The 23,887-nt window shown below is 34.4% G+C and overlaps 1 protein-coding gene and 1 long non-coding RNA gene across 2 annotated transcripts in view; one reads left to right on the forward strand and one right to left on the reverse strand.

Moving 5' to 3' along the window:
- LOC148949493 (zinc metalloproteinase-disintegrin-like batroxstatin-1) overlaps positions 1 to 23,887 on the reverse strand; it is a 149,834-nt gene that overhangs the window by 77,914 nt on the left and 48,033 nt on the right. The window contains exons 4-5 of the mRNA XM_089093518.1: positions 22,846 to 23,015; positions 4,678 to 4,899 (exon numbers count right to left, since the gene is read on the reverse strand). Coding sequence (XP_088949644.1) covers positions 4,678 to 4,899; positions 22,846 to 23,015 — 392 coding nt within the window. The remainder of the gene's footprint in view (positions 1 to 4,677; positions 4,900 to 22,845; positions 23,016 to 23,887) is intronic.
- Positions 183 to 23,887, forward strand: part of LOC148949494 (uncharacterized) — a 73,236-nt gene continuing 49,531 nt past the window's right edge. Inside the window, exon 1 of the long non-coding RNA XR_016142139.1 lies at positions 183 to 439. This is a non-coding gene — a long non-coding RNA (uncharacterized LOC148949494). The remainder of the gene's footprint in view (positions 440 to 23,887) is intronic.

Here is a 23,887-nt window from a genome sequence, read left to right on the forward strand (position 1 = left end):
CTCAAAAACATTTCTGTCAACTTTTTAACTACTTTTTTAACTTTTTAACCGGCCGTTAAAAAGCGATATTAAAGGCAAAAACGACCAAGTGGCAAGACCCTTGCTTGTGAAACAAATACAGATGTTAATGATAGCTTACCTGTTGATGTGCTTGTTGGAAAGTCAGTCTATTGGTTTTTGAAGCTACATTAAAGTTGAAAAATTATAAAATTTGCCGAAGAGGAAAAAATATATTCCGGAATTTCAGACATGACATCATTATTGGAATATTATATAGACAGTGATGTTGCTAAGACGATAAAATAGAGACGTTGTTATGTCCCACAATCACACCAGGAGGTCATGGAGATTCAAAGTAAAAGTCGAGGGAGTGCTGAATCTTGGAATCATCTGACTTTTCAGTAGCCGATGAAACCCGTCAGCGATAATGGTATAAGAAGTAAGTGATAATTTTGGTTTCTGTTTGAACTTCTGGAAGTTGAAAATTGATTTGAAAATTTGACTCGGATCTCCTTCCAAGAATCATATCTTCTTTCAATGACATATTGCGAACGACATAAATTGTGAAATTCTTCATGACTACTGATTTGACATAAGGAGAACTAAGAAATCGAGTTAATTAGGACTGGTTCGAAAAATACTCAGGATAAAATCATTTTTTCGTCTATGTCAATTCACTATTTTACTGTTTGGCATACATATGCATCTAGGTCCAGTGACGTTTTCAGCCTAATGAATAGAATCCTTAGTCAATTATTTCAATTTTTAATGGAGTATTAGATAACCTTGTTATTATCAATAGCAACTATCAGGCACGTATGCAGGAATTTGTTTCGGGGGGGGGGGGCAAATCCTTCAAACCCATTATTCTGTGAGAAAAATCAGAAAATTATGGGAAAATGAAAAAAAGGGGGGGCCCGGAGGCCCCCCCTGCGTACGTCCCTGGCAACTATGGCAGTAATATTTAAACAATCTAGATAAATATGAGATAGTTCACCCATACAATAAAATTGACAATTATATTGCAAAATTTACGGTAAACAATATGAAGACAGTTGATAATTTATGTGTCCTAACATATGGCCGTCCTTTCTCCACATTGATAAAATGAAACAAGTATCCTCCAAATGAAAGGAAGGAGCAAGGGCATTAGAACATGAAAACTATAAAAATTATCCTACATATGAGAGGTGTTGCTACCTCTTTGCTTTTGTACTTCAGTGAAATGTGTTTGAGAGTCAAAAAATATAGCCAGTAAGTGGTAACTATAAGTATTTTATTTACTTGTTGTCTTTGAAAATATTTGAACAGAAACTTCTATTATTAAAAGCAAACGCAAATAAATTACCCTTGCATTCTCAAGGCGGTGCAAAACTGCTCATTCTCTCTTCCTTTCATTTCATCAAACTCATTCTAGAAGCTTTGGAATATAAAGTCAACGCTTGACATAAAAGGTGAGGGCTGGGGGAGGTGGAGCAGTCTTTCTCATGTCTACGATAATATCGTTGGTTACAAGTTTTAATTTTACTCTTTACTTGAAAAAAGTCACATTTTGCTTTTATTTCTCTTCGTCTTTGGGCCATCCTAAAAATTATAATTTATGTTTAATGTTGATCTTTTAAATTAATGTTTAACTTTCTTATTACAATGCTTTAAGGCCAATGTTTCATTTGGGTGCATTTGCTTTTCAGAATAGCGCATAATTTTTTCTGAAGAAGAGAAAGACTATCGGTCCCACCATACCCATACTCCTTAAACAAGAAAATTTTATCACGATATTTAGGCCTAATATCTAGAAACGAATGTTCCTATTAAAAAAGATGCAACAACCAGAATAAGAGGGGAGCTCAGTACCAATGCTTTAAACGTAGCCTAAATATTTTTATACAAATGAAGGTCATCCGCATTCATCTGAAGCATTTTTCATGGAAATTAAAAAAAAAGGCTGAAATGTGCTTTTTGAAGGTTAAATATGTCCCCCACAGACACACAAAAAACATAATCTGACATCCATCATAATAGCTAATACACAACTATGCCATGTCCTTCAAACGTTAATGTCACTGCATTTTACCATATCAAGGGTTTCTTCTAATAAACTGCCTTATATGTTTATAAACTAGCAAATATAAGATTTAAGGTGGAATGAAATGCAACACAAATGTTTCTTACACTAAAATGCTTAGGAAATTCTGGAGAGTAACATAAAAAAAGTCTGCAAGAAATTTTAAATCGAGAAGTCTTAAATCGCACTTAAAGGCCGAATTTCAGCCAAAAAAAGAAAATTAAAGCCTTGGCTTTAAAAGGGTTTCAAACAGTTCCTGGTAACGACCTGTAAGTAAGGAGCGACCCGGCTCAATGGTAACCGAAACTCTAGAAAACGGTATTTTGATACAAATAGATACATCAAAAGAATCAGATTTTAATGCTGATTCCAAATATATAGGCATCAAGTTTAATCCTACCCATCAAAAGTTACGCGCCTGAAAAAATTTGGCTGATTTTCGAAAAAAGGGGGAAAGACCCCCTAAAAGTTATAGAACCTTAATGAAAATCACAACATCATATTCCGCGTATCAGAGAACCCTACTGTAGAGGTTTCAAGCTTCTATCTACAAAAATGTGGAATTTTGCATTTTTTGCCAGAAGAAATATCACGTTTGCGTGTTTATTTGTTTGTTTGTTTGCTTTTGTTTTTTCCCCCAGGGGTGATCGTATCGACCCAGTGGTCCTAGAATATCATGGGAGGGCTCATTGGAATGGAAATTAAAAGTTCTAGTGTCCTTTTTAAGTGACAAAAAAAATGGAGGGCAACTAGGCCCCCTCCCACGCTAATTTTTTCGCAAAGTCACCTGATCAAAATTTTGAGATAGCCATTTTGTTCAGCATGTTCGAAAATATTATAAGTATATCTTTTAGGATGACTTAATCCCCCGAAGTTCTCCGGGGGAGGGCTGAAAGTTATGAACTTTACCCAATGTTAACATATAGTATTGGTTATTTGGAAGTATACAGACGTTTTCAGAGGGGATTTTTTCTGGTAGTGGGGGGGTGGGGGGTGGGTCGCGGGTTATGTGGGAGGATCTTTCCATGAAGGAAGTTTTCATGGGGGAAGGGACATTGCTATGAAGGGGACGCCGGACTTCCCAGCATTAATTAAAAAAAGATCAGAAATTAAATATAAAAAAAAAATTTTTCAACTGCAACAGCAGCGAAATCGAAACTTTAAATGAACAGGAAATATTACATATATGATTGTATTCACCCCGTAGTCAATACCTCGCTCTTTAAGCCAAAGATTTTCTAGTACTTTCATAAGAGCTATTTATTCTAATTAACCGCCTTTATGATTAAGCGGTCATTTTTAAAGAATTGGAACAAAATTCGAACTTTCACTTAAAGAGCAAGGTATTGAATAGGGGGCGAACCCCCTAATAAACGTATTAAAAATATATGAATATAGAAGTTCGTTAGGTAAGTTAATTCGTAAGTTACGTATATTTATTACTAACAAAAACGTTCGTAAATAAAATTAAACAAGTTTCGAGAAAACCATTTAACTAAATAAAAGCAAATTAATATGAAACTTTCGTTTTAATTATTCATGTACGGTGAGCCAAGATCAAAACCTGCATTATTTCAAAAACGTTCAGAAATTAAATAAAAAAAAAACAAGTTTTTTTAACTGAAAGTAAGGAGCGACATTAAAATTTAAAACAACCAGAAATCATTCCGTATATGAAAGGGGCTGTCCCTTTCTCAACACTTCCCTCTTTACACTAAATTTTGACTTTCTCACAACTCTATTTTTTTATTAAACAATGAAAAACTTTAGCGTAAAGAGCCAGGCGTTGAGGAGGGGACAGCCCCTTTCATATACAGAATAATTTCTGTTCGTTTTAAGTTTTAATGTCGCTCCTTACTTTCAGTTAAAAAAATATGTTTTTTTTTATTTAATTTAAGAAAGAAACTTCCTGGGGAAAGCTCGAGAATCCATGTTTTTTTTAGACAGCAACTCTGATGCCAGTGCTTGTATATCCGGACCGTTGCTCTTTGGATCTTAAGTCGGTGTAGCAGCATGCCATTCTTCAGAACCACAAATGTTAAGTAATAAGAGTTAAAAGTTTATTATCCTAGAAAGTATCATTTTTTTTTAATTGGTTTTAATAGGGTATCGGAATTATTAAGCTGTTGTTTCGACTTCAGATGTCATTGTGCACCAAAACTAACAAACTGCTATATTAAGTTTAGATTCAAAGGATTTTTTTGTAGATAGTGGCTTAGAGCTTCTGCCTTGGAGTTCTTAGAGATGTTGAATTTCATAGAATATTTTCGTCATAACCATTCCTATTTTAAAGGGACGACGAATGTCAGATTAATGACTTTTCTTACTTAGGATCAGTATAAGAACAGTTCCTTGATGTAAATATTGCTATCACAATTTCAGTACCACATTTTGTTTCCACAAATGGCTGATCTGAGATCTATTAAGCATGGGGGAGGGGGGCTGCCAGTCCTTTTAAGTCTACACTCAAGTTTTTATATCATCTCCTAAAATGTAGCGAGTACACTGTAATGGGTTAAGGTTTCATCAGAAAGTCAAATAGTTTAGGTATTGTCTTAGTTTCACATGGAACTGATTATTTGAGCAAACTGTAACATTGCTGCTATACTTACGAAAAGTGAGTTGCCATAATACAAATTTGCCCAGGTCGACAGTAACAAGAAGAATCATCATGCCGCATACCAAAACTATGACCCATCTCATGAGCAATTGTCCATGCTAACTTTGGTATGTTATCATTGTAAGACATTACACTTGTTGAGTCTTCTCCACAAATAGTGCCAGTATATGCTCTTCCAAGAACCACACCTAATTCGCTGCCGAACTCAATTCCACTGTAAAATATGTCTATATAATTAAAATTATGGTAACATTGATGAAAAATCATTTCAACAGCAGCCTTGCTTATTCCTGTGCGACTCTGCAAAACCTTTCCAGATATTATTTAATAGTCTATCTCTTTAGAAGGGCGATTTTGGATGGCAACGATAATGAAATTTGAGTTCGAAGGTAGGCTATAATTTTATGTTATTTTTACTCCATTCATACTTTGAGTAAATTATTTATTTTTTCTTTGATAAAAAGGTTTTAAAATCAAACTACGTAAATGGAATTGGGATAAACTATGACTACATTCTGAGTGTCATAAATTACCGTAAATTGCTTGCGATACAATGATTTTCCAGAAATAGCTTCCATAGATTAATTGGCAGTAACATTAGTATATACCATCTATTGAATTTGCGCAGACCCCCGTACCAAACTGGTTTTTCTAGTAGGTAAACATGTCATTGCACTCGGTCATTACACTCTTTGTCAAGAGGATTTGCGTAATTTCAAAAGTTCAGTGTCTTTTTTTAGTGGTAAAAAACCAAAAACCGATGACTCTTTTTACCCGCCAATTATTTTTGTATATATTCAGATTTCATATTTGATTCTCCATCAGTTTTGAATAGTTTATATTCGAGATAGCACTACAATCATTTTTTGTAAAAAGTATTTACATAGAAAAATGGATAATTCTATGCAATTTTTGGTGAGTAAAAAATATTATCATTATTATATTAAAAAGAAATTGTCTTGCCATTAAGTTAAGTAAGAAGTTCTTTCCTTACACTAGAACTAAGGGTACTTATCTACTTAGAAGCCTGTTGTTTTTAGGAGCTGAAAAAACCTCTTATTCTCTTATAGGTTGAAATTTACGGTGTGATTTTTTTTTATCGAGATCAATGGGTCTTTTAGATGTTTTTTGAAAAAAGTGCTTAGCTTTCGATCGGCAATTTGGGATTAGAATAAAATATGTATTTTTTCCTGTATTGATTGTTACAAAAGCTTCCTTTTTATCAATATCAATGACCCTTTTTTCTTAGGGGTTTTTTTTAAAATACTTCAAGGCCAGTCTGCAAAAAAAAAAAAAAAAAAAAATTTTATGGTCATTAAGTTAATGAATAAATTCTTTACTTAAACTTTTTGGTTAACTATTTTAAAAATTTATTAATTTTTAAAAAAGCTTCCTTTTTTTATAAATATCAGTGGCTTTTTTTTTTTATTTCTTTTTCTTTAAATAATTACAGGCCCGTCTGCATTTAAGGGGTGATTTTTTATAAATATAAGCGGCCGTGTTAGGGGATATTTTTGAAAAAGTGCTTAGCTTTATATCGGTAATTTGGTACTAGAATAAAATTATGATTCTTTTAATATATTAATTGTTATTAAAGCTTCCTTTTTATTACAGTGTGATTTTTTTTTATAAAGATCAGTGTTGTTTTTTTTATGGATGTTTTTTTAAAATATTTACAGGCCAGTCTGCGTTGAAGAATCTCTTCCTTAAATTTAATTCGTTCAAAACCCTCACCCCCCCCCCATTTCCACAAAAATAAATTTTTTTACATTATAACCCTTTTTAATAAATTACATTTTTTTGTTTGCTATAATTTTTTTTTAACGTACATTTTTATAACATAGGGGGGGGGGGGAGGGGATTGACTGAGCCATGCTAATTAACTTTTCAACTTCTTAAATTTCTATTTATGTCTAGATTTTATTGAAATCTGATAGTTTTACTTTATTGTAAAAAGAATGTATAATAATTAGGTTTTATTAAGGACCGAAAAAACGGATTTTTAATTATTAATTAAAACTTCTATTACCGTAACAAGGGCGTTAGGAGGGTGGAGGGTGGAGGGAGGGAGGAGCAGTGTATAATAGGTTCTCCATTTGACTATAAAAAAATCTGAGTTTGAAAGCAAGATGTTTTTTACACTACTTTAGATGTCTAACATAAACTGAATTATTTTCAAAAAACCCAAAATGCATTTTTGCTACATGCTAAATTTTTTTTGTCCTTTTTTTTAAAGGAAGAAGAGACGTGCAATAATCCCCCTTCTGAGAATAAAGCGAGATGTGGCGAACCTTCGTTAATACAGACCGCAAGGGCGTCTGTTATCAAATTCGCTGGAAAAGTTACACGCCATCTGGACCATGCAGTGAGCTCTCGACGTACAGCGACAGCGCCCTCTGACTTGCGAAGGAGTTCAATGTAAAATTGAATTAATTTGAAAAGGGTCAGTGCCTCTTTCGACCCGGTCTCAAATAAGCATACTGAGCTCGTACCAATTAAAGTTGAGTACCTTAGCTAAGGCATCAACGTCCAGTCAGAATTTGTCCGCATATACATTATTTTTTCTATCCCTATTTTCAAAAATAAGACAAAATTTTCTCAGGCGCATAGCTTTTTATTATTTAAAAAAAAATAAAAATTTTTTTATAATATTTGTCTTTTTCTTTATTTAAAAAAATTTTCAATATATATATATAAATGATTGCTTATACGCATTTCTATAAAAAAAAACAAAAAAAAACAAACTAAAATTTTAAAATAAAAAAAATAAAACATAAAATCAAAAAATCAATTTTAAACAAAAAAAACGTTTTGGTATTTAACGGTCGGCAAGTCACCCATAAAATTAGATTAGTGCGCTAAAACAATTTGCATTGTATCAGATGGTCCCATCGCTTTGAATTTTAAATGGATTTCCTGTGACAGGAAGAAGGTTTTAGTAATCTCCAATTATGGGTTTCACATACGAAGAAAATATTATTATTTTGAACCAACTCAGGCAATTATTTTCGTTTTTGAAAGGTTCAAGAAAAGAATTTGAGACTGTTCTATTTGAACAGTGTTGTGGAGTCCGATACCTCCTCAACTGGGACAGGGTTTCAATCCTCCTACCTCGAAGGAAGCTCCCGGTTCCCAAGGGTTCTCCCCGGGAGGGGTTTGGGGAGGGGCGGAGGTCTCTATAAAGGGCCATCCAACATTTTAATTGTTGTTATGGATGGAGAAAAAAGTTCTTCTCTCTTACAAGTATTTATTTAGCCCAGGTCAAAAAAAAAAATCCATTGGCAAAAGACAGAGGAAAATACGGATTATTAAGAAAGTAACAACACCACCAACCGCCGACATATGGAGTTCGTGTCCTTTAACCGAAGCCGAGGAGCGAGTTTTAGTACAGCATACTGCGTTAGTCGAACAATGGTCAAATTTCATTGACAGTTATAATGAAGAGGCTCAAGCAATCGAATTGGACTCATATTTTGCGTTTTTATTAAAAAAAAAAAATTTTGGAATAAAACCATTAATTTTTTCTATCATTCTCTTGTTCTAACTTACCCTTCTAAGAATAAGACTACATTTTCCCGACTAAAAAAAAAAAATTATTTTAACATGTTCAGTTGACATTATGAAAGACATAAGGCAATGTAACTTTTTTTTATTCTTCTTTTAATTGTTCAGGTGGTGGTGGGACAATGACTATTAGAAATTGACAAATTTTATTAACTATAAAAAAAAAAATGGTTATTTTACATAAAAAATAAAACTTTTTTTTCTACAGATTAAAAATATAGCACTCCCAGTGGCACCATCGAGTGATGAAGCAGGTATATTTACAATACCAATTCTGTCACCACCAGCAGAGATCAGGTATGAACCTACACTGGTTCTAGATCCTATGAAGTGGCATGAGGGTTTCCTTAATGATGTGTGTGTGGAAATGATCAGTCTGGATGACTTAATCTGTGATATTGACATGCTTGAGGACCCAGAGCGGTCAAATAGTTTCATGCGTGAATATTTAAATGATACTACAAGTAAATCTGACCCGGTTCCTTATAATGAAATTCCATCAGAGGACAATACAGGCTGGCTCGATCAATTGTCTCTAAACACCTTGGAACATGTACTAGGAGACCTCATGTCACAACCCCCCACTGTGATTGAACAGACTGGGAGTGGTGTTATTGACATGTCCCTGTCACCCTCCTCCACCAGTCCGCTTAATAGTAGTAGTAATACAACAGCAGCTCATTTTTCCGGGGGCATTTTTAATGAGAACTTTATAATTAGTGAATTGAGTCCTGAACAAACAGGGTCAGGACATGAAAATAGTGCTACGCCCCCGGAATTGCCTGATTTTTATCTGTTAGAATCTGCTCTGAGCCATTTGCAAACATATAGGGTAGATTTTAGCCTTCCCGAGGAAATCGCTGGCATTATTTTAAATGACCCTGTGAAAAATCTCCATAGCTATATCGACAGAATTCGAGCACTTATTGATATTCAGATCCAGAAAGGGGGAAGTCGGGGGGAAATACAGCATCGTTGATTAACAAATTGTATTTACAAAAAGGGACATCTGGGGAAAATTTTTTTTTTAATTTTTCGACAGGTACCCTAACTTTTTACCCAGATCAAAATGATTTTAAAGACAACTTTTTCAACCGGGTACATAAACTAATTTAAACTTTGGATGAATTTAAAGAGAGAGGGAATGGTTCCACCATTTTATACATTGAACGCATGGATCTGAATCTCAGTAGATTTAAAAAAAACTTTATTTTAAGGGGTGGGAGGGGTAAAAGAATAAAATGCCACCCGAATTTGTCGACTACAGGAGGAGTTCAGGGTTTCAGATTTAACACAGGGCTGCAATGCTTTAAATATGCATTTTTAGCGGCGGCCCATAAGACATTATACAAATAGTCAAGAATGAAAAATCTCGACAAACTTGCACGTAACGGTGGGAAAAATTTCCCTAAATTAAATTTTGATTGTTTAGAGGTAAAATATCCGGTGTCCTTTAAATAAATAAGCATATTCGAAAAAGCAAATTAAATTCTTGGGGGGGGGGTGGTTGTTCTCCAGTATGACACTGAATTTGTAGATGGGGGGAAAAACCGAATAAAAAAGGAGTTTTGTACTCAGTGAGGACACCGATGGTGGAAAATGTTAAAAATTTTGTATGGGTTATTTACCAACCTCCCAAAGATGTAAATTCTTATGGTCATTTTTTCCCGTTATAGCAATAAGTCGAATCCTCTGTCACGGCATTCATAAAAGTGAACGTTTCTTTTGCCCCATGTTCCTTTCCCCATTCACATCTGAGCGAAAGTTATCAGATCACACGAGACATTTCAAAATTCACTTAAATCAGAGCATTGAACTGCCGGTAGAAGGCAAAGACATTTTAAACTATAAACAATTTCAAAAACACATTCTACCGTTTGATTATGTGTCTTTAGATTGTGAATCAATACTGGTTGAGGTATCATACCAATCAAGGCCAAATATAGTCAAGGAACACAAACTAGTTGCGTGTTCCTATGCGCACGCCCGTCACGACGCCAACAATAACCTGCTATTGGAAGAGTTTTTTTTACTATGGACGAGGAAGGCAGTATGGAAAAGCTATTGGTTTCTTTAATAAAAACGGCAAACAGGGTAATTTTACGATTATGTTATACCAATTATCCGATGACATTGTCAGATAAAAAGCAACGGGCGTTGGAAAAGTGGACAATTTGCTGGGTGTGTAGGAGTACCTTAGCTCCAAAAAACGTGGTGCAGGACCAAAATCACCTTATTGACCCCAATTCAACGGGAAAATGTAACTTTCGGGGGTGGGCTCACAATTTGTGTAATTTAAAAATTAAACAACAACTTTTTCTACCGGTTTTTTTACATAACTCTAACTACGATCTGAAGTGTCTGCTACCTGCATTGGCACATCTTCAAAGAAATGGAACACTGGATAATGATGATGATGCTGACGCATGGGTGATAGACAGCTTTACGTACAAAATCATACCTAAATCAGCAGAACAGTTGCTTGTTTTGGAATTTATGTGGAAATTTGTTGAAGCCGGCGTTGAGTACACGAATAAAATTCGCTTTTTAGATTCCTACAGTTTTTTCCCCAAATCATTGAGCGAATTAATTCAAGTGCAGAAAAACGATGACGGCAGCAATGCTTTCCCCCTTCTCAAGCAACAATTTCCAAATGATTTATATGATTTGTTAATAGTCAAGGGCATATATCCTTATGACCATTATTGTTCCATGTCGAGATTCGCCGAGGAGGCTATTCCTTGTATTGAATCGTTTTACGACAGTCTTCACGATCGTAGTTGCACCCCTGAGGAATACAGTTTTGCTAAAAAAGTTTGGGCAGAGGGGGGGTGTAAAAATGGATTTGACTACTGCAAGCTGTATTTGTCGAGTGACGTGTTAACTTTGTTAGACATTATGTGTAAAAATACGAATAAAATCTATGATGAGTTTAATCTTGATTTGGGGTATTATTATTCTTCGCCTCATCTAGTGATGGACCTCATCCTGAAAATTAGTGGGGAAAAAATTGGGCTAATCACCGACATTGATCAGCATCTGTTCATCGAAAGGTCAATGAGGGGGGGTTTTGTTTTTCACGGAGACCGTATCTTGGAAACCGATCCAACAGGAGAGAAGATGGGGACAAAATCAAATGCAGTTTTCCTCGATATGAATTCTCTCTACCCCTCGGCCATGTCCCATTATGCACTACCTTGCGGCGACTATAAATGGCTCAATGACCCTCAAGCTTCCCATTTCCCCAACATTGACAGTGTTGAGGAGAATGGACCGGTTGGATGGTTTTTTGAAATTGATGGAGATATACCAGTCAAGCTTCACGATTCAGTATAGGATTTTGTTGTCCCGTGTATCAATATACCTTTGAATAATGACTCTTTGAGTCCTCACAATAGTTGTCTAGTCAAGGTGGACGGATTGCATTGGGCACCTTCAAAACAAAAACTTATTGCTGACCTTCTGCCAAAAAAAAAAATAGTTGTACAACATGTAGCGTTAAAATTTAAGTTAAACAATGGTTTAAACGTAACAAATCTTCACAGAGCACTCGAGTTTAGTCAAAAACCCTATCTGAAAACGCTTTTTGACACTTTTGTCAGCAAACGTTCTGCAGCACAGACGAAAGCTGAAAAAGAAATTTATAAACTCATTTTAAATTCGGCTTTCGGTAAAATGTGTGAGAGTGTTCGCAATAGGAATCGTTGTGACGTCGTGACCGATCCAGAACAATGTGCTCGAATTATTGCCGATCCCAATTACACTTCCTTTACAATCCTTGGTCCGGACATGGTACTTTTGAATAGGAAAAAAAGACACATTGTCCTGAATAAAAATATTGCTGCAGGCAGTGCTATCTTAGAAATATCAAAAAAGCTCAAGTTGGAATTCTACTACAATGTGGCTAGGGTACGGTGGCCGGAAAAGGGGCAAGTAGAGGTCTGCTACGGTGACACGGATTCTCTACTGTTAAAAGTAAAAACACCAAATCTAATTGATGATTTGGCGCACGGTGAAATTTTCAGTTCACGAATGGACTACCCCAAGGTGGGTGTTGATCTTTACCCTTAGCTAGTAAACTGTCGGGCATCCAATCAACTTTTATTTTTTAAATCTGAAACTGGTAGCGACTTGATTTCCCATTGTATGTTTGTAGGTCCGAAGGTGTACTTTATACAGACATACAACGAGGAAATCAAGAAACGTTGCAAAGGAGTACCCACGCGCTATGTGGACAAGAATTTCGACATGGATATTTATATGAATTGTATTATTCAAAATACAATTCCACGAGCCAAATTGTTGGCAATTCGTTCATAGAACTATAAGAACTATACTGTAACTATAGAGAAAATAGCCGTGAGTACCATGCCTGACCAGGCTTATGTTTTTCAAGATGGTTTGACCACCCCCCCCCCCCTTGGTCACTATTTAACTTCAGAACGGATCGAATGTATTGCCCACCGGGAAAGTGTCAGTTTAAATAAGGTCCTGTAACTAATTTCCTAAAAAAACCTTTGGGGGGGGGGCCTCGCGGCCTTTGGGGGGGGGGGGCTCGCGGCCCGGGGGGGCGGCCGCCGCCAGCGCGGGGGGCGCACCGTCACCAAAGTTATCTTTTTTTTTTTTGGACTTAGAGCAGATTTTTTTTTTTCAAGTGCCCTCGCTAATTTAATGTTTTTTTTGTATATAAACAAAAAAAAAAATGTGTTTTTTGTGTCTCTATCTTTGTAACTATGTAAATTTTGTTGTTGTATTTTTTTATTATAAATAAATTTAAAAAAGGGTATTTTTTCAAGTGCTCTCTATAATTTAATGTTTTTTTTTTCTCTCTATAAGTAAACAAAAAAAAAGTGTTTTTTTTTCTCTGTATGTATAACTATGTAAGTGTTTTTTTATTTTTTATTATGAATAAATTTAAAAAAGTGTATTTTTTTTTTTCAATTTATTGTTACTTTTTTTATGTGCATATAATAAAAGAAAAAAATATGATTCTTTATTCGTCTTTGTCTTTGTCTTTGTCTTCTTCTTGAAGAACAGAGTAGTGGTAGTAGGGAAAAATTATTTAGTCATTAGACAATTGGGGTCTACAGTTAGTTGTCCAGGTGAACTGTTGAAAGGAACATGTATCAATTTAAAACACCGTTCAGATCGTTTCTGTGTGGGCCCTCAATGTCGGGCAAAACAACACTTTTAACTAAAATAATTAAAAATTGCGATAAAGTGTTTTCGGAAAAGCTGAAAATAATATACTATTGCTATAGTACTTGGCATGAGTCATACAATAAAATAAAATCAATTGCTACCATCACCATGGGATTGGTGCTGATACAGTTCATACAGGGACTTGATGTTTTCAACATTATTAAACCAAACTCTTGGCTGATCATTGACGATCTGGCTGAATCTATTGAATAATGGTCCCAGCAAATGCTGCAATTGTTCACTGTTCGCTCTCATCATGAACAGATTTCCGTTATTCTAGTTCTACAAAATCTGTTTCATCAGATCAAATGTTTGCGAACACTTGCTTTGAACTGTACCTACTATATCATCTAAAGAATTGTTTGTGATTCTCGCTCGCTAATAACCCTCAATAAAAAAATCTATCCAGGTGCCCCTAAATTTCTGCTCTCAGCATACAATCAGGCAACTAATAAACCCCACGGTTATATCCTGCTGGATCTTAATAAAAATACATCAGAGGATCTGCGTGCAGTCACAGATCTCTACGGCACTTGTATTACTGTCTATCTCCTGGTGAACACTAAAAAGAGCTATTAGTCACTATCATGACACTGAAGAAACTACATGAAAATAGACATTTGTTTTCAGTTCTAAGCACTTCAAAACCTCCGCTTAGAAAAGCAATACTCAAACACGGTATTGACAATGATTTCATTAATCTAATATATGAACTTTGTTTAAATTTGACCGAGGGTAATGTTCAACTACCAGCAGTAGTTAAGCAACAGGCAAAGCAACATCGTTCCATTGTACGTACCTGGGCCTCTAAAAAGAAAGGAAAGAATTTAAAAAGGAAACGACTTCTTCAGGCGGGCCGTAGCTTTTTCACACTTTTACCACCAATAATTGCAGGACTTGTAAAGAGTTTTCTCTAGTGAGAATGGCAAAACCCTACAAATTGACTCCAATAGAACTCGCTCTCTCACCCGTCGAACACTTTGAGGACAATCTGAGTAAATTCCACGACAATGAAACTATTGATGATGATAAAAAACTGATTTTATTTCAAGATGCACTTCGTCGAGTGGACTAACCTTATCGATCAAAGCACACTGCTGCTGCTGCTGATCCCAAAAAAAAATCATCTTCTCAAGAGTCTGCTGCTGCTGCTGCTGCTGCTGCTGCTGGAAAACAATAAAATAAGGTGGATTTTTATTAATTTTTTTTTAAATTTGTAAATCTATTGCCCAACTCATAGATTGAAAAAAGTAAACGACTCCTAACCTATCTCTTGGAAAGTGATCAAATTCAAGTTGATAGCAATGGTTAAATGATTATAATTCAGGGCAAGAGATATAATATACTTGATTTAATTTATGAGATGGTTACAAATCGTAAAGGACTATTATCATTTTACACTCGTCTATACAAATTTATAAATACATTAAACTTCACCAAAAGTCTCATTGTCAATATACAAATTATAAAAAATATAAATGAACGTGCATCATCATCATAAATATTAAAATATGAACTTGAAGAAGAATATTTTAAATAAATTTTTGAAAATAATAGCACACCACTGATAGCTAGACAAAAGCGAAGGCGTATCACGTCAACGTCCCCATCACCAGCAGCAGCCAGTATACAAAAGGGTAGCGGACGTTACACAACGTGTTTACGTTCAAAATGGCTGAAGTTCTGAAAGGTGTTTATGAAAATATTGGCGAGGTGGGGAGTTTAAGTTCCCCACAACTCTTTCCAAAGTCACGGGTATTCGCACTAAAATTGTACAAGACTATCTACAAAATGAACCAAGTTACACTTTGCATCGGAATCATAGACTTCGTGACAATCAATATTAACAAACTAAATCCTTTTACCCACTGTATATAATGCAAGCAGATCTCCTGACTCTAGACGAGCTTCAAAGGCATCACAATATACCGTACAAGTACATTCTACTTGCAATCAGTGTCTTTAGTCGCTATGCATATGCAATTCCATTGCGATCAAAGAGAGGTGTTGAAGTTGCTCAAGCCATTGAAAGTATTCTCCAACAGGATTCATATAAAAAACTTAAAACGGATCGCGGTAGTGAATTTGTTAATCCTCATGTTGCAAAAGTACTAGAGAAATATAGTACACTACTCTATCATCCGCACAGTCCTATAAAGGCTGCATTGGCCGAACGATTGATAAGAACTATTTGACTTTCAATTTCAAGATATTGTACATTGAAAAATACGCCAGCTTTTATTCATGATCTAGATAAAATCATGTTGATTTATAATCAACGACCTCTTCAATCATTGTCCAACTCTACACCAACGGAAGTTCATCATTCGGATCATAATACAATTGACACCTTTCTTAAACAATATTCCAATGAATCAAAAGTCAAGAAGAAGAAGAAAAATAAATTCAATGTTGGTGATACGATTCGAATTAATAGAACAACTAATGTTTTTGAAAAGGGGAATTACTTGTGGTCCACTGATATTTTTAAATTGTCAAAAATCCCAGACAATACACCCATAGCTGATTATCTGCGTGATATAACGGATTAGGTCATTCTAGGTGTCTTTTATGATTATGAACTGCAAAAAGTAAAAAAATATCGTGAAATATCCCAAACTGAAAAGATATTAAAGACAATTACTTGCAGGGGTAAGAAACAGTTACTTGATAGATGTATAGGATACAACTATTATTTTGATTATTGTATTTGTGTTGAATATATTGACAATTACAAATGATTTATATTTAAATTTCTTTTCTAACTTTTCAGATCCTCTCTAAAATGACTTGAATAAGACAAGTGATTTTTGGACAAAACTCTCCCCCGCCATCAAATTTGACGGTGCATATGAAGTGGCTCTTGTCGACTGTATTCTCAAAAATACCTATGATATCCTGAGAAAGGATCGTAAATATGAAATAAAAATACGACCGTTTGAATTCGGTGATGAAGGTGCAATGGCAACTTTTGACTCTAATCAGTACCCTATTGCTAACATCCCCTACAGGGAATACACTACCATTCATGACCTGTGTCGAGTTATCAACAAAAAATTGCAAGTCGAAAAAAAGGCTGTTTAACTTTCAATTACTCGACGTACCAAACGAGAATTTATGTTACCAATCCATTTCAGAATGAAAGAATTTTCCTCAATGAGAATTTACGTGAGGTTCTTGGTTTTAAAAACCATATTATTAAGACAGAAAATGTCAGAGGTAGTGACCATGTTATCTATGCAGACTATGCACCCAGCTTCTCCACGGACACTTGTATATTTCTCTACGCTTCATTTGTGGAAAGATCTCGGGTTGGTAATTCAAATGTTCCCCTCCTTCGAGTTCTTGAACGAAAAACCAATCTAGAACATGTTCACCACTACAATATAAAGCATCTTCATTATATTCCCGTAAACACTTCATATTTGGAACTCTGTCATTTAACACTAAGAACTGAATTAGGTGATCCAATAGAAATTTCAAAAGGCTTAGAAGTGATTACATTTCATTTTCGACCCATTGTCAACGACAACGACGGTACAATAACCTAAGAAATGAACAATAGAAGAACTCCATTTGTTTGTCCCGATATTGACTGTTATGTTGGTGCTTTGAGTCCACGTCAAATAGGCAATGGATTGGACTACTACAAGGGGCGTACTACAATGTCTGGCTATGGTCTTGGTAGCTGGTTTGCTAGGCTCTTTCGTTCTGCACTACCCCTTGCCAGAAAATATCTTGTACCTGCTGCATCAAATTTTGCTGCCTCCACACTCCAGGACTGGGGGTCGGGCAAGAATTTCAAGGAGAGTGTTAAGGACAATATTAGATCTTCAGCAAGAGCCGTTGGTGAACAATTAAAATCTCGACAAAATGGGGAGGGTTTGAAAAGGATGTGTTCGCGTCATTCACTCATCAGTCTCCACCCAGGAAGGAAGCAAAGGACATCAACAAGGACTTTCAGAACTAAAACCCCGAAGGCGAATAAGCATCAGCAGCAGAAGAAGAAAAAGAAAAAGATTGTTAAATCAAAGAAGGATTTCTTCTCTTAAGATGACTTATCTCCCCCACACGGAATAATATCCATCAATCAGGTCCTCATTGAATCTATTCAACGCTGAAAATGTTGATGTCAGTGTCAAGTATGGCTACTATGAACAATTTCACCCTCAACAACCTCTCTCGGAAAATATACACTTTCAAATATTTTCCAATGAAGACTATTTCATTGAATTGTCATCAACATTTATTGATTTAAATTCTGTGGTGAAGAAAAAGTCAGATAATACAACTCCAAATGCCGGCGATGGTCTCTCCTATGAAAACTGTATTCTACACAACCTATGAAAGCAAATTAATGTATTTATTAATAGAACATTGGTGAGTACTAGCAATAATTGTTCAGCCTCTGCAAGCCAAAGAAAATTTTTGATGATCATAACACAGGCGTCCAATAAGTCGAGCTGACTCTCGTCGTACTATGAAAATAGAACAATTGTTGATCCATGTGCTGATCTGAAACATGAATTCATTCGGTAAGCTTTGCTAGTTGTACAAATAAATCATAAGATATTCAATATATCCCAATGGCTACCCCCCCCTCCCCCCAATGTGAAGATTGACATAAAGTTACAAATGGCCCCATCGAATTTCATTTTGAGAAAAACACTTCCTGCAGCACCCGATGCAAATGTTATTATCACATCGGCAATTCTCCACGTTCGAAAACAACAAGTTATGAGCTCTGGTGCATTGGCAGTGGAAAAGCTAAGAGCCAATGGTAACAAAATTAAACGTTGTATCCCACAGAAGCTCGCCTATCCCCGTCACAGTGCTGGTTTTTTCTGTCGAAAAACCTATTCATTTTTTATCACAGTAAAAATTCTATCAATAACAGCTTTGGACTTTCCAAAGATTGGCAACGACGTGGAGTCCTGGATTGAATATCCCCATGATTTTAATTATTTCGGTCTATCTAGTCTTGTGCGCAAAGTGAATGGTATTCCACTGCAAACTCTATCATTTGACAAAAAATCCTATAGAACTCTGTACGAGTTGACTATGCAATCCCTAGATCATGACTCTCAACTATTTGAAAATGGAATAACCGATTCAATGTTTTCAAAAAATCATGGGGTTATTGTTTTGGATTTGCCAGGCATGCAAGATATGACCATAGTACGAACAGGGAATGTACGTTTAGAGTGTACATTTGCCAATGCTCTGACTGAGAGTATCACGCTAATATCACTGAGTCAATTTGAAACCTATTGGGAAATCACACCCGACGGCATTTTTCTACTAGAACTAGCACCATGAACACAAATCAAATAATCAATGTATTTAGTATGGATCCATACATGTCCCAGTACAAGTCCTATTGCAGACTCTCTGACTTCATTTAAAAAATTCCAAGTGTTAACAATACCCTAATCATTGTTAATAGCAGTCCATCGACTTTGAAGACTGACCATTGGCTATGCATCTTTCAAACAGCGAATAATATTGAATTTTTTGATCCTTTTGGCCTATCGTATAAATTCTACGCTCCATACATCAGCATCTTTATTGAAAGCAGTGGGAAAACCATTATTCAAAATCAACGAAGAGTACAGGATTTAACGACTAAGACAAGTGGCTTTCATGCACTACTCTTTTTCATGTTCAGATGTTGTGGCTACACCTACAAGCAGTTTCTCAACATCTACGTTGACTTACCTCAATTGAACGACTTTCTAGTGGAGAATATACTTACAATTGTATTTAATATTGATTTTAGTGCCCTAATAATAAAATGTTCCAAAGATTAATGTTAAATTGTTTATCAATAAAAAAATTATATACATGATAAAACGACTTTTCTACTCTTTAGATTTCATCAACTACTAGGTCTTTGTCGACAACAACTAGTGCAGGTAGATTATCTGAATTCACAGTGTACTGATCCTGATGTAGTGCAATGTCGGGGTCACATTTTCTACAGTAGAATGTGACTTCACTCTTGTCATATCTCTTTGTATAGTCAATGATACTAGTCTCATTCATTCTATAGAATTCACATGTTTCAATTTGCGTATTTGAAGCAATTTCACAAACAGTTTCCTCGAGTGTCAAATCACAGTCCGTCACAGCCAAATAAAAATCAGTGGGCTTATAATCATAACACACTTTGTCTTCACAACAATGATGTAGAAACCATAGTCTTTTGTTGTTCAAGCAGTTGAATCGTTGACCCAGTTCCTCCTCCCAGAACAGTCGAAAACCACGACGATACCAATCTTGCAGCAATAAATTAACCTTACGGTTGTGATTCTTCTTAATCAGACTGGGATATGTACTCTCCCACTGCTTACATTTATCATAATAATCATTGGAGCATAGGTGGCCTCTAGGATGAGAGTCACACACCTCTTCAAGGCAGGAATTGCAAGCTTTAAATTGTACAGCATATCCTCTATGCAATTTACAAGGGTTGCATAATCTACACTTTTCATTATACTCCTCAATCATTGTGCAATTCTCACATGATGACCAGCTGCCCTGTGTGTACATACATAACGGACATGTATGGAACATTTTGTCATGTGTTAACGCTCTCACTACCACAATGAAACTGAGCTAGTAACAAAAAAAAAAATTGTCTGAGAGAGAGAGAGAGGAGTAAATCATCCTTGAGCACCATCTTTCTTATGAAAAAAAAGTCCTAAATTTATAAAAACTAAAGTTTAAAAGCATATCCACAATATCATTTTGCTGTGTCGTGATCAATATATCAATAAATTGTGTAAATGCATTTGGACCACGATGTCGAAGCTTCATAAAATAGTCTAATGATGGAGAATAAGTTTTCATTATATAGACAAGCATTCCCCGAGAAAATATCTTCCTTTGAATAGACAACTCTAGAAAATCATCGTCTAGAATCAAACGCTTTTCCATAAGAACTAGATTCCTCATGATTCGATCTTTCTCGAATCTATCCATTTCTTAGAGTCCTAACTCTCTCACAACTAACTTCAGACTAAACAGAATTTCTTTTTTCTACTCTAAAAAATATACGCTAGTCTACTATAGAAAAAGAAAAATACCATTGATTTAGAAACTTTTTTATTTAACATAATTACAATAATAATAATATTCACTGATGCATTTTGTTCTCATCAATATATTTCGATAGGATATCTAATGCTGACCGAAGTTTATTTATATGGAGAATATTTACTTTTCCAGCAAAACACAGCTGTTCCTCCTGCTTAAATTTACTTAATGATATCACATATCTCGCATACATAGTGTCCCATTCAAGACATAGTTTACAACCAGCAGTTATTTCCACAGCTACATTAGGTACTCGTATATCGTAGCTACTGCTGATGTCGGTTACATAAATAATCTCCCATAGTGTAAATGCACCACTCATTTTTTTTTTATCCACTAATATCCTTGCAAATAAAAACTATTCTCTTTGAATTCAATTCTCTTACTAATATGAATTGTAAAGAAAACTATTCCTTTTATTCAAATCCTAATCACCAATCAAGTTGTACTCATTCCTCTTGACAAAGAGTGTAATGACCGAGTGTAATGACCTGTTTACCTACCAGAAAAACCTGTTTGGTACGGAGGTCTGCGCAAATTCAATAGATGGTATATACTAACATTTAAATATTCACAGAAGTTTACCTTCTGCATATTTAGTTGTCAACTAGAGCATGGGATGTAATTTTCAGCTCATTGAAAGTATAGTCATTCAAAGTTGTTTTTAATCTATTTTCTAGGGTTTTATTTTTAGTTGTTATTCATTTAATTAGAATATGCTTTATATATTTGTGTATTATCCAAAAAATCATCTATATTATATTAAGATATAAAGAATACTTTTTTTTTTATCATTGAAAACTACTTTGGAATCAACTCTTACTAAACATCAATGCTATGGAGCTACCTATCGGAAAAAGGGGAGGGGGGCAAGAAACGATTTGAAATTATCATTTTAAAGATCTTTTCAAAGGCTCTCTGAACTTAATCTTATTCTTCAAAACATTTTCACAGAACATTTTTTAAACAAGACAAAATATAACATCGCCCTCCCCATAGATCACTTTCATAACCCTTTCAAGACCATTGTTACGTTTTAGATTTTGCAAAAACAATTCGCTCATTCCGACAAAGTTCTATCTAAACTGAAATCAGGGGAAAAAGTCAACGGAGCTCACGCTAGAAATAAATTTTTTTTTAACAGCGCTTTGTGGGGGCTGTAATACCTAATTATTTGCCTTTCAATACGTTGCAGATGGTCCTCCGTCCTTTAAATAGTGTCTGTGAACTTATTCTGCTAATTATTAAGATACAGAAAAAATTGCTCAGCATCAGTTTTATATTTAAAAGCGAAAATTGGCTGCTTCAGGTTTTATTTGATGAAGAAGGGCCTGGTATATATATATATATATATATATATATATATATATATATATATATATATATATATATATATATATATATATATATATATATATATATATATATATATATATATATATATATATATATATATATATATATATATATATATATATATATATAAAAAAAAATATATATATATATATATATATATATATATATATATATATATATATATATATATATATATATATATATATATATATATATATATATATATATATATATATATATATATATATATATATATATATATATATATATATATATATATATATAAAAGAACGTTGAACAACAAACTTAATCTGCTGTGACATCTTGTTTTTCTTCGATATTTTCTCTTCCGAACTACAAATTTCATGTGTCTGAAAGACCTTATTTCTCAATAGAAGAGCAATAGCTTACTGAAAAACAGTCTGGAATTACAAAAAAATCCTAGATTCAGCAGGTACGGTAGATGGCTTTTCAGAAACGTTATTGCCACAAGCTTTTAAATATTAAAAAAGAAAAAACTTTCATTGGAATTACTTTGCTTTTTTTAAGTAGAAAATATAATATATAGGTACAATAGCTTTTAAATTTAACTATTAACTTACCAAAGCCTGAACTCCCTTACGTTCCTCTTTAGTGATCTTAACATAGAATTCACTATTTAGGTTAGTTTTGACGGAATTGAGACCCAAAAGAGAACAAAATTATGGAACACTCCCAAAGGTTAGATGATTTATGTTTTAAGAGTAAGAAAATAAGTTTAAGATACGGCTTTTTGTGCAATTTCAGTGAAAAAAAAGACAGGATGGAACTGAATTTTTTGGAATGGATTGTTCATTGTTCAACGGAAACTTAATTTAAGCATCAACAAATAACATGTGGTACAAACCAATTTCATTAAAAATAACGTAGTTAGGTAAAAACATTATAAATAGAGAGCTACCTGAGAAGTAGGGCGTGATCATATTTAAATTTCTTGGGAAGTTCATTTTTTCTATAGACATTAAAGCCGCGCAAGTTGAAATCAGCGTCTTTTGAGATTTTGATCTTGTCTCCATAAAACCAATAATCGATGCCAACAAGAGCAATACGAACGTGAAATTGGAAATATAGCTGAAAAATCAAAGATTCTGACAGGCACGAATAAAAATCTAAACCTTGCAAAACACAAGCAAATTAGGCTACATGAAATTACTTCTCCCCCCGCCCAGAAACCTGGTTCGGAGGGAACTAGATCAAATACATTGGAAATTTTTCTACTTGTTTTTATTTGTCATATTTACACGCCAAAATGTGAAATTTTTTTCTTAATTGAAAGAAGAGAAGAATTATAACAATTACAAGGTAAAATAAGATCAATTTATGGAATTGTAATCTTAGCGAGGAATAAAATAAATTACTTCACCAGAGGGCGCACAGTTCGTAGGGCTGGGGATAAACTCCTGGATGACTTCAACAGCACTATTACTAGAAAAAAACGAACCAAACAATAGAAATATATATATATGTATATATATATATATATATATATATATATATATATATATATATATATATATATATATATATATATATATATATATATATATATATATATATATATATATATATATATATATATATATATATATATATATATATATATATATATATATATATATATATATATATATATATATATATATATATATAGTGTGTGTGTGTGTGTGTGTGTGTGTGTGTGTGTGTGTGTGTGTGTGTGTGTGTGTGTGTGTGTGTGTGTGTGTGTGTGTGTGTGTGTGTGTGTGTGTGTGTGTGTGTGTGTGTGTGTGTGTGTGTGTGTGTGTGTGTGTGTGTGTGTGTGTGTGTGTGTGTGTGTGTGTGTGTGTGTGTGTGTGTGTGTGTGTGTGTGTGTGTGTGTGTGTGTGTGTGTGTGTGTGTGTGTGTGTGTGTGTGTGTGTGTGTGTGTGTGTATAGTGAGTGAGTGATAGTGAGTGATAGTGATA

Source organism: Artemia sp. Qi Xiang Cuo, chromosome 8 (genome assembly GCF_049724085.1).
Source record: "Artemia sp. Qi Xiang Cuo chromosome 8, ASM4972408v1, whole genome shotgun sequence".
In the NCBI taxonomy this organism is placed as follows: domain Eukaryota; kingdom Metazoa; phylum Arthropoda; class Branchiopoda; order Anostraca; family Artemiidae; genus Artemia; species Artemia sp. Qi Xiang Cuo.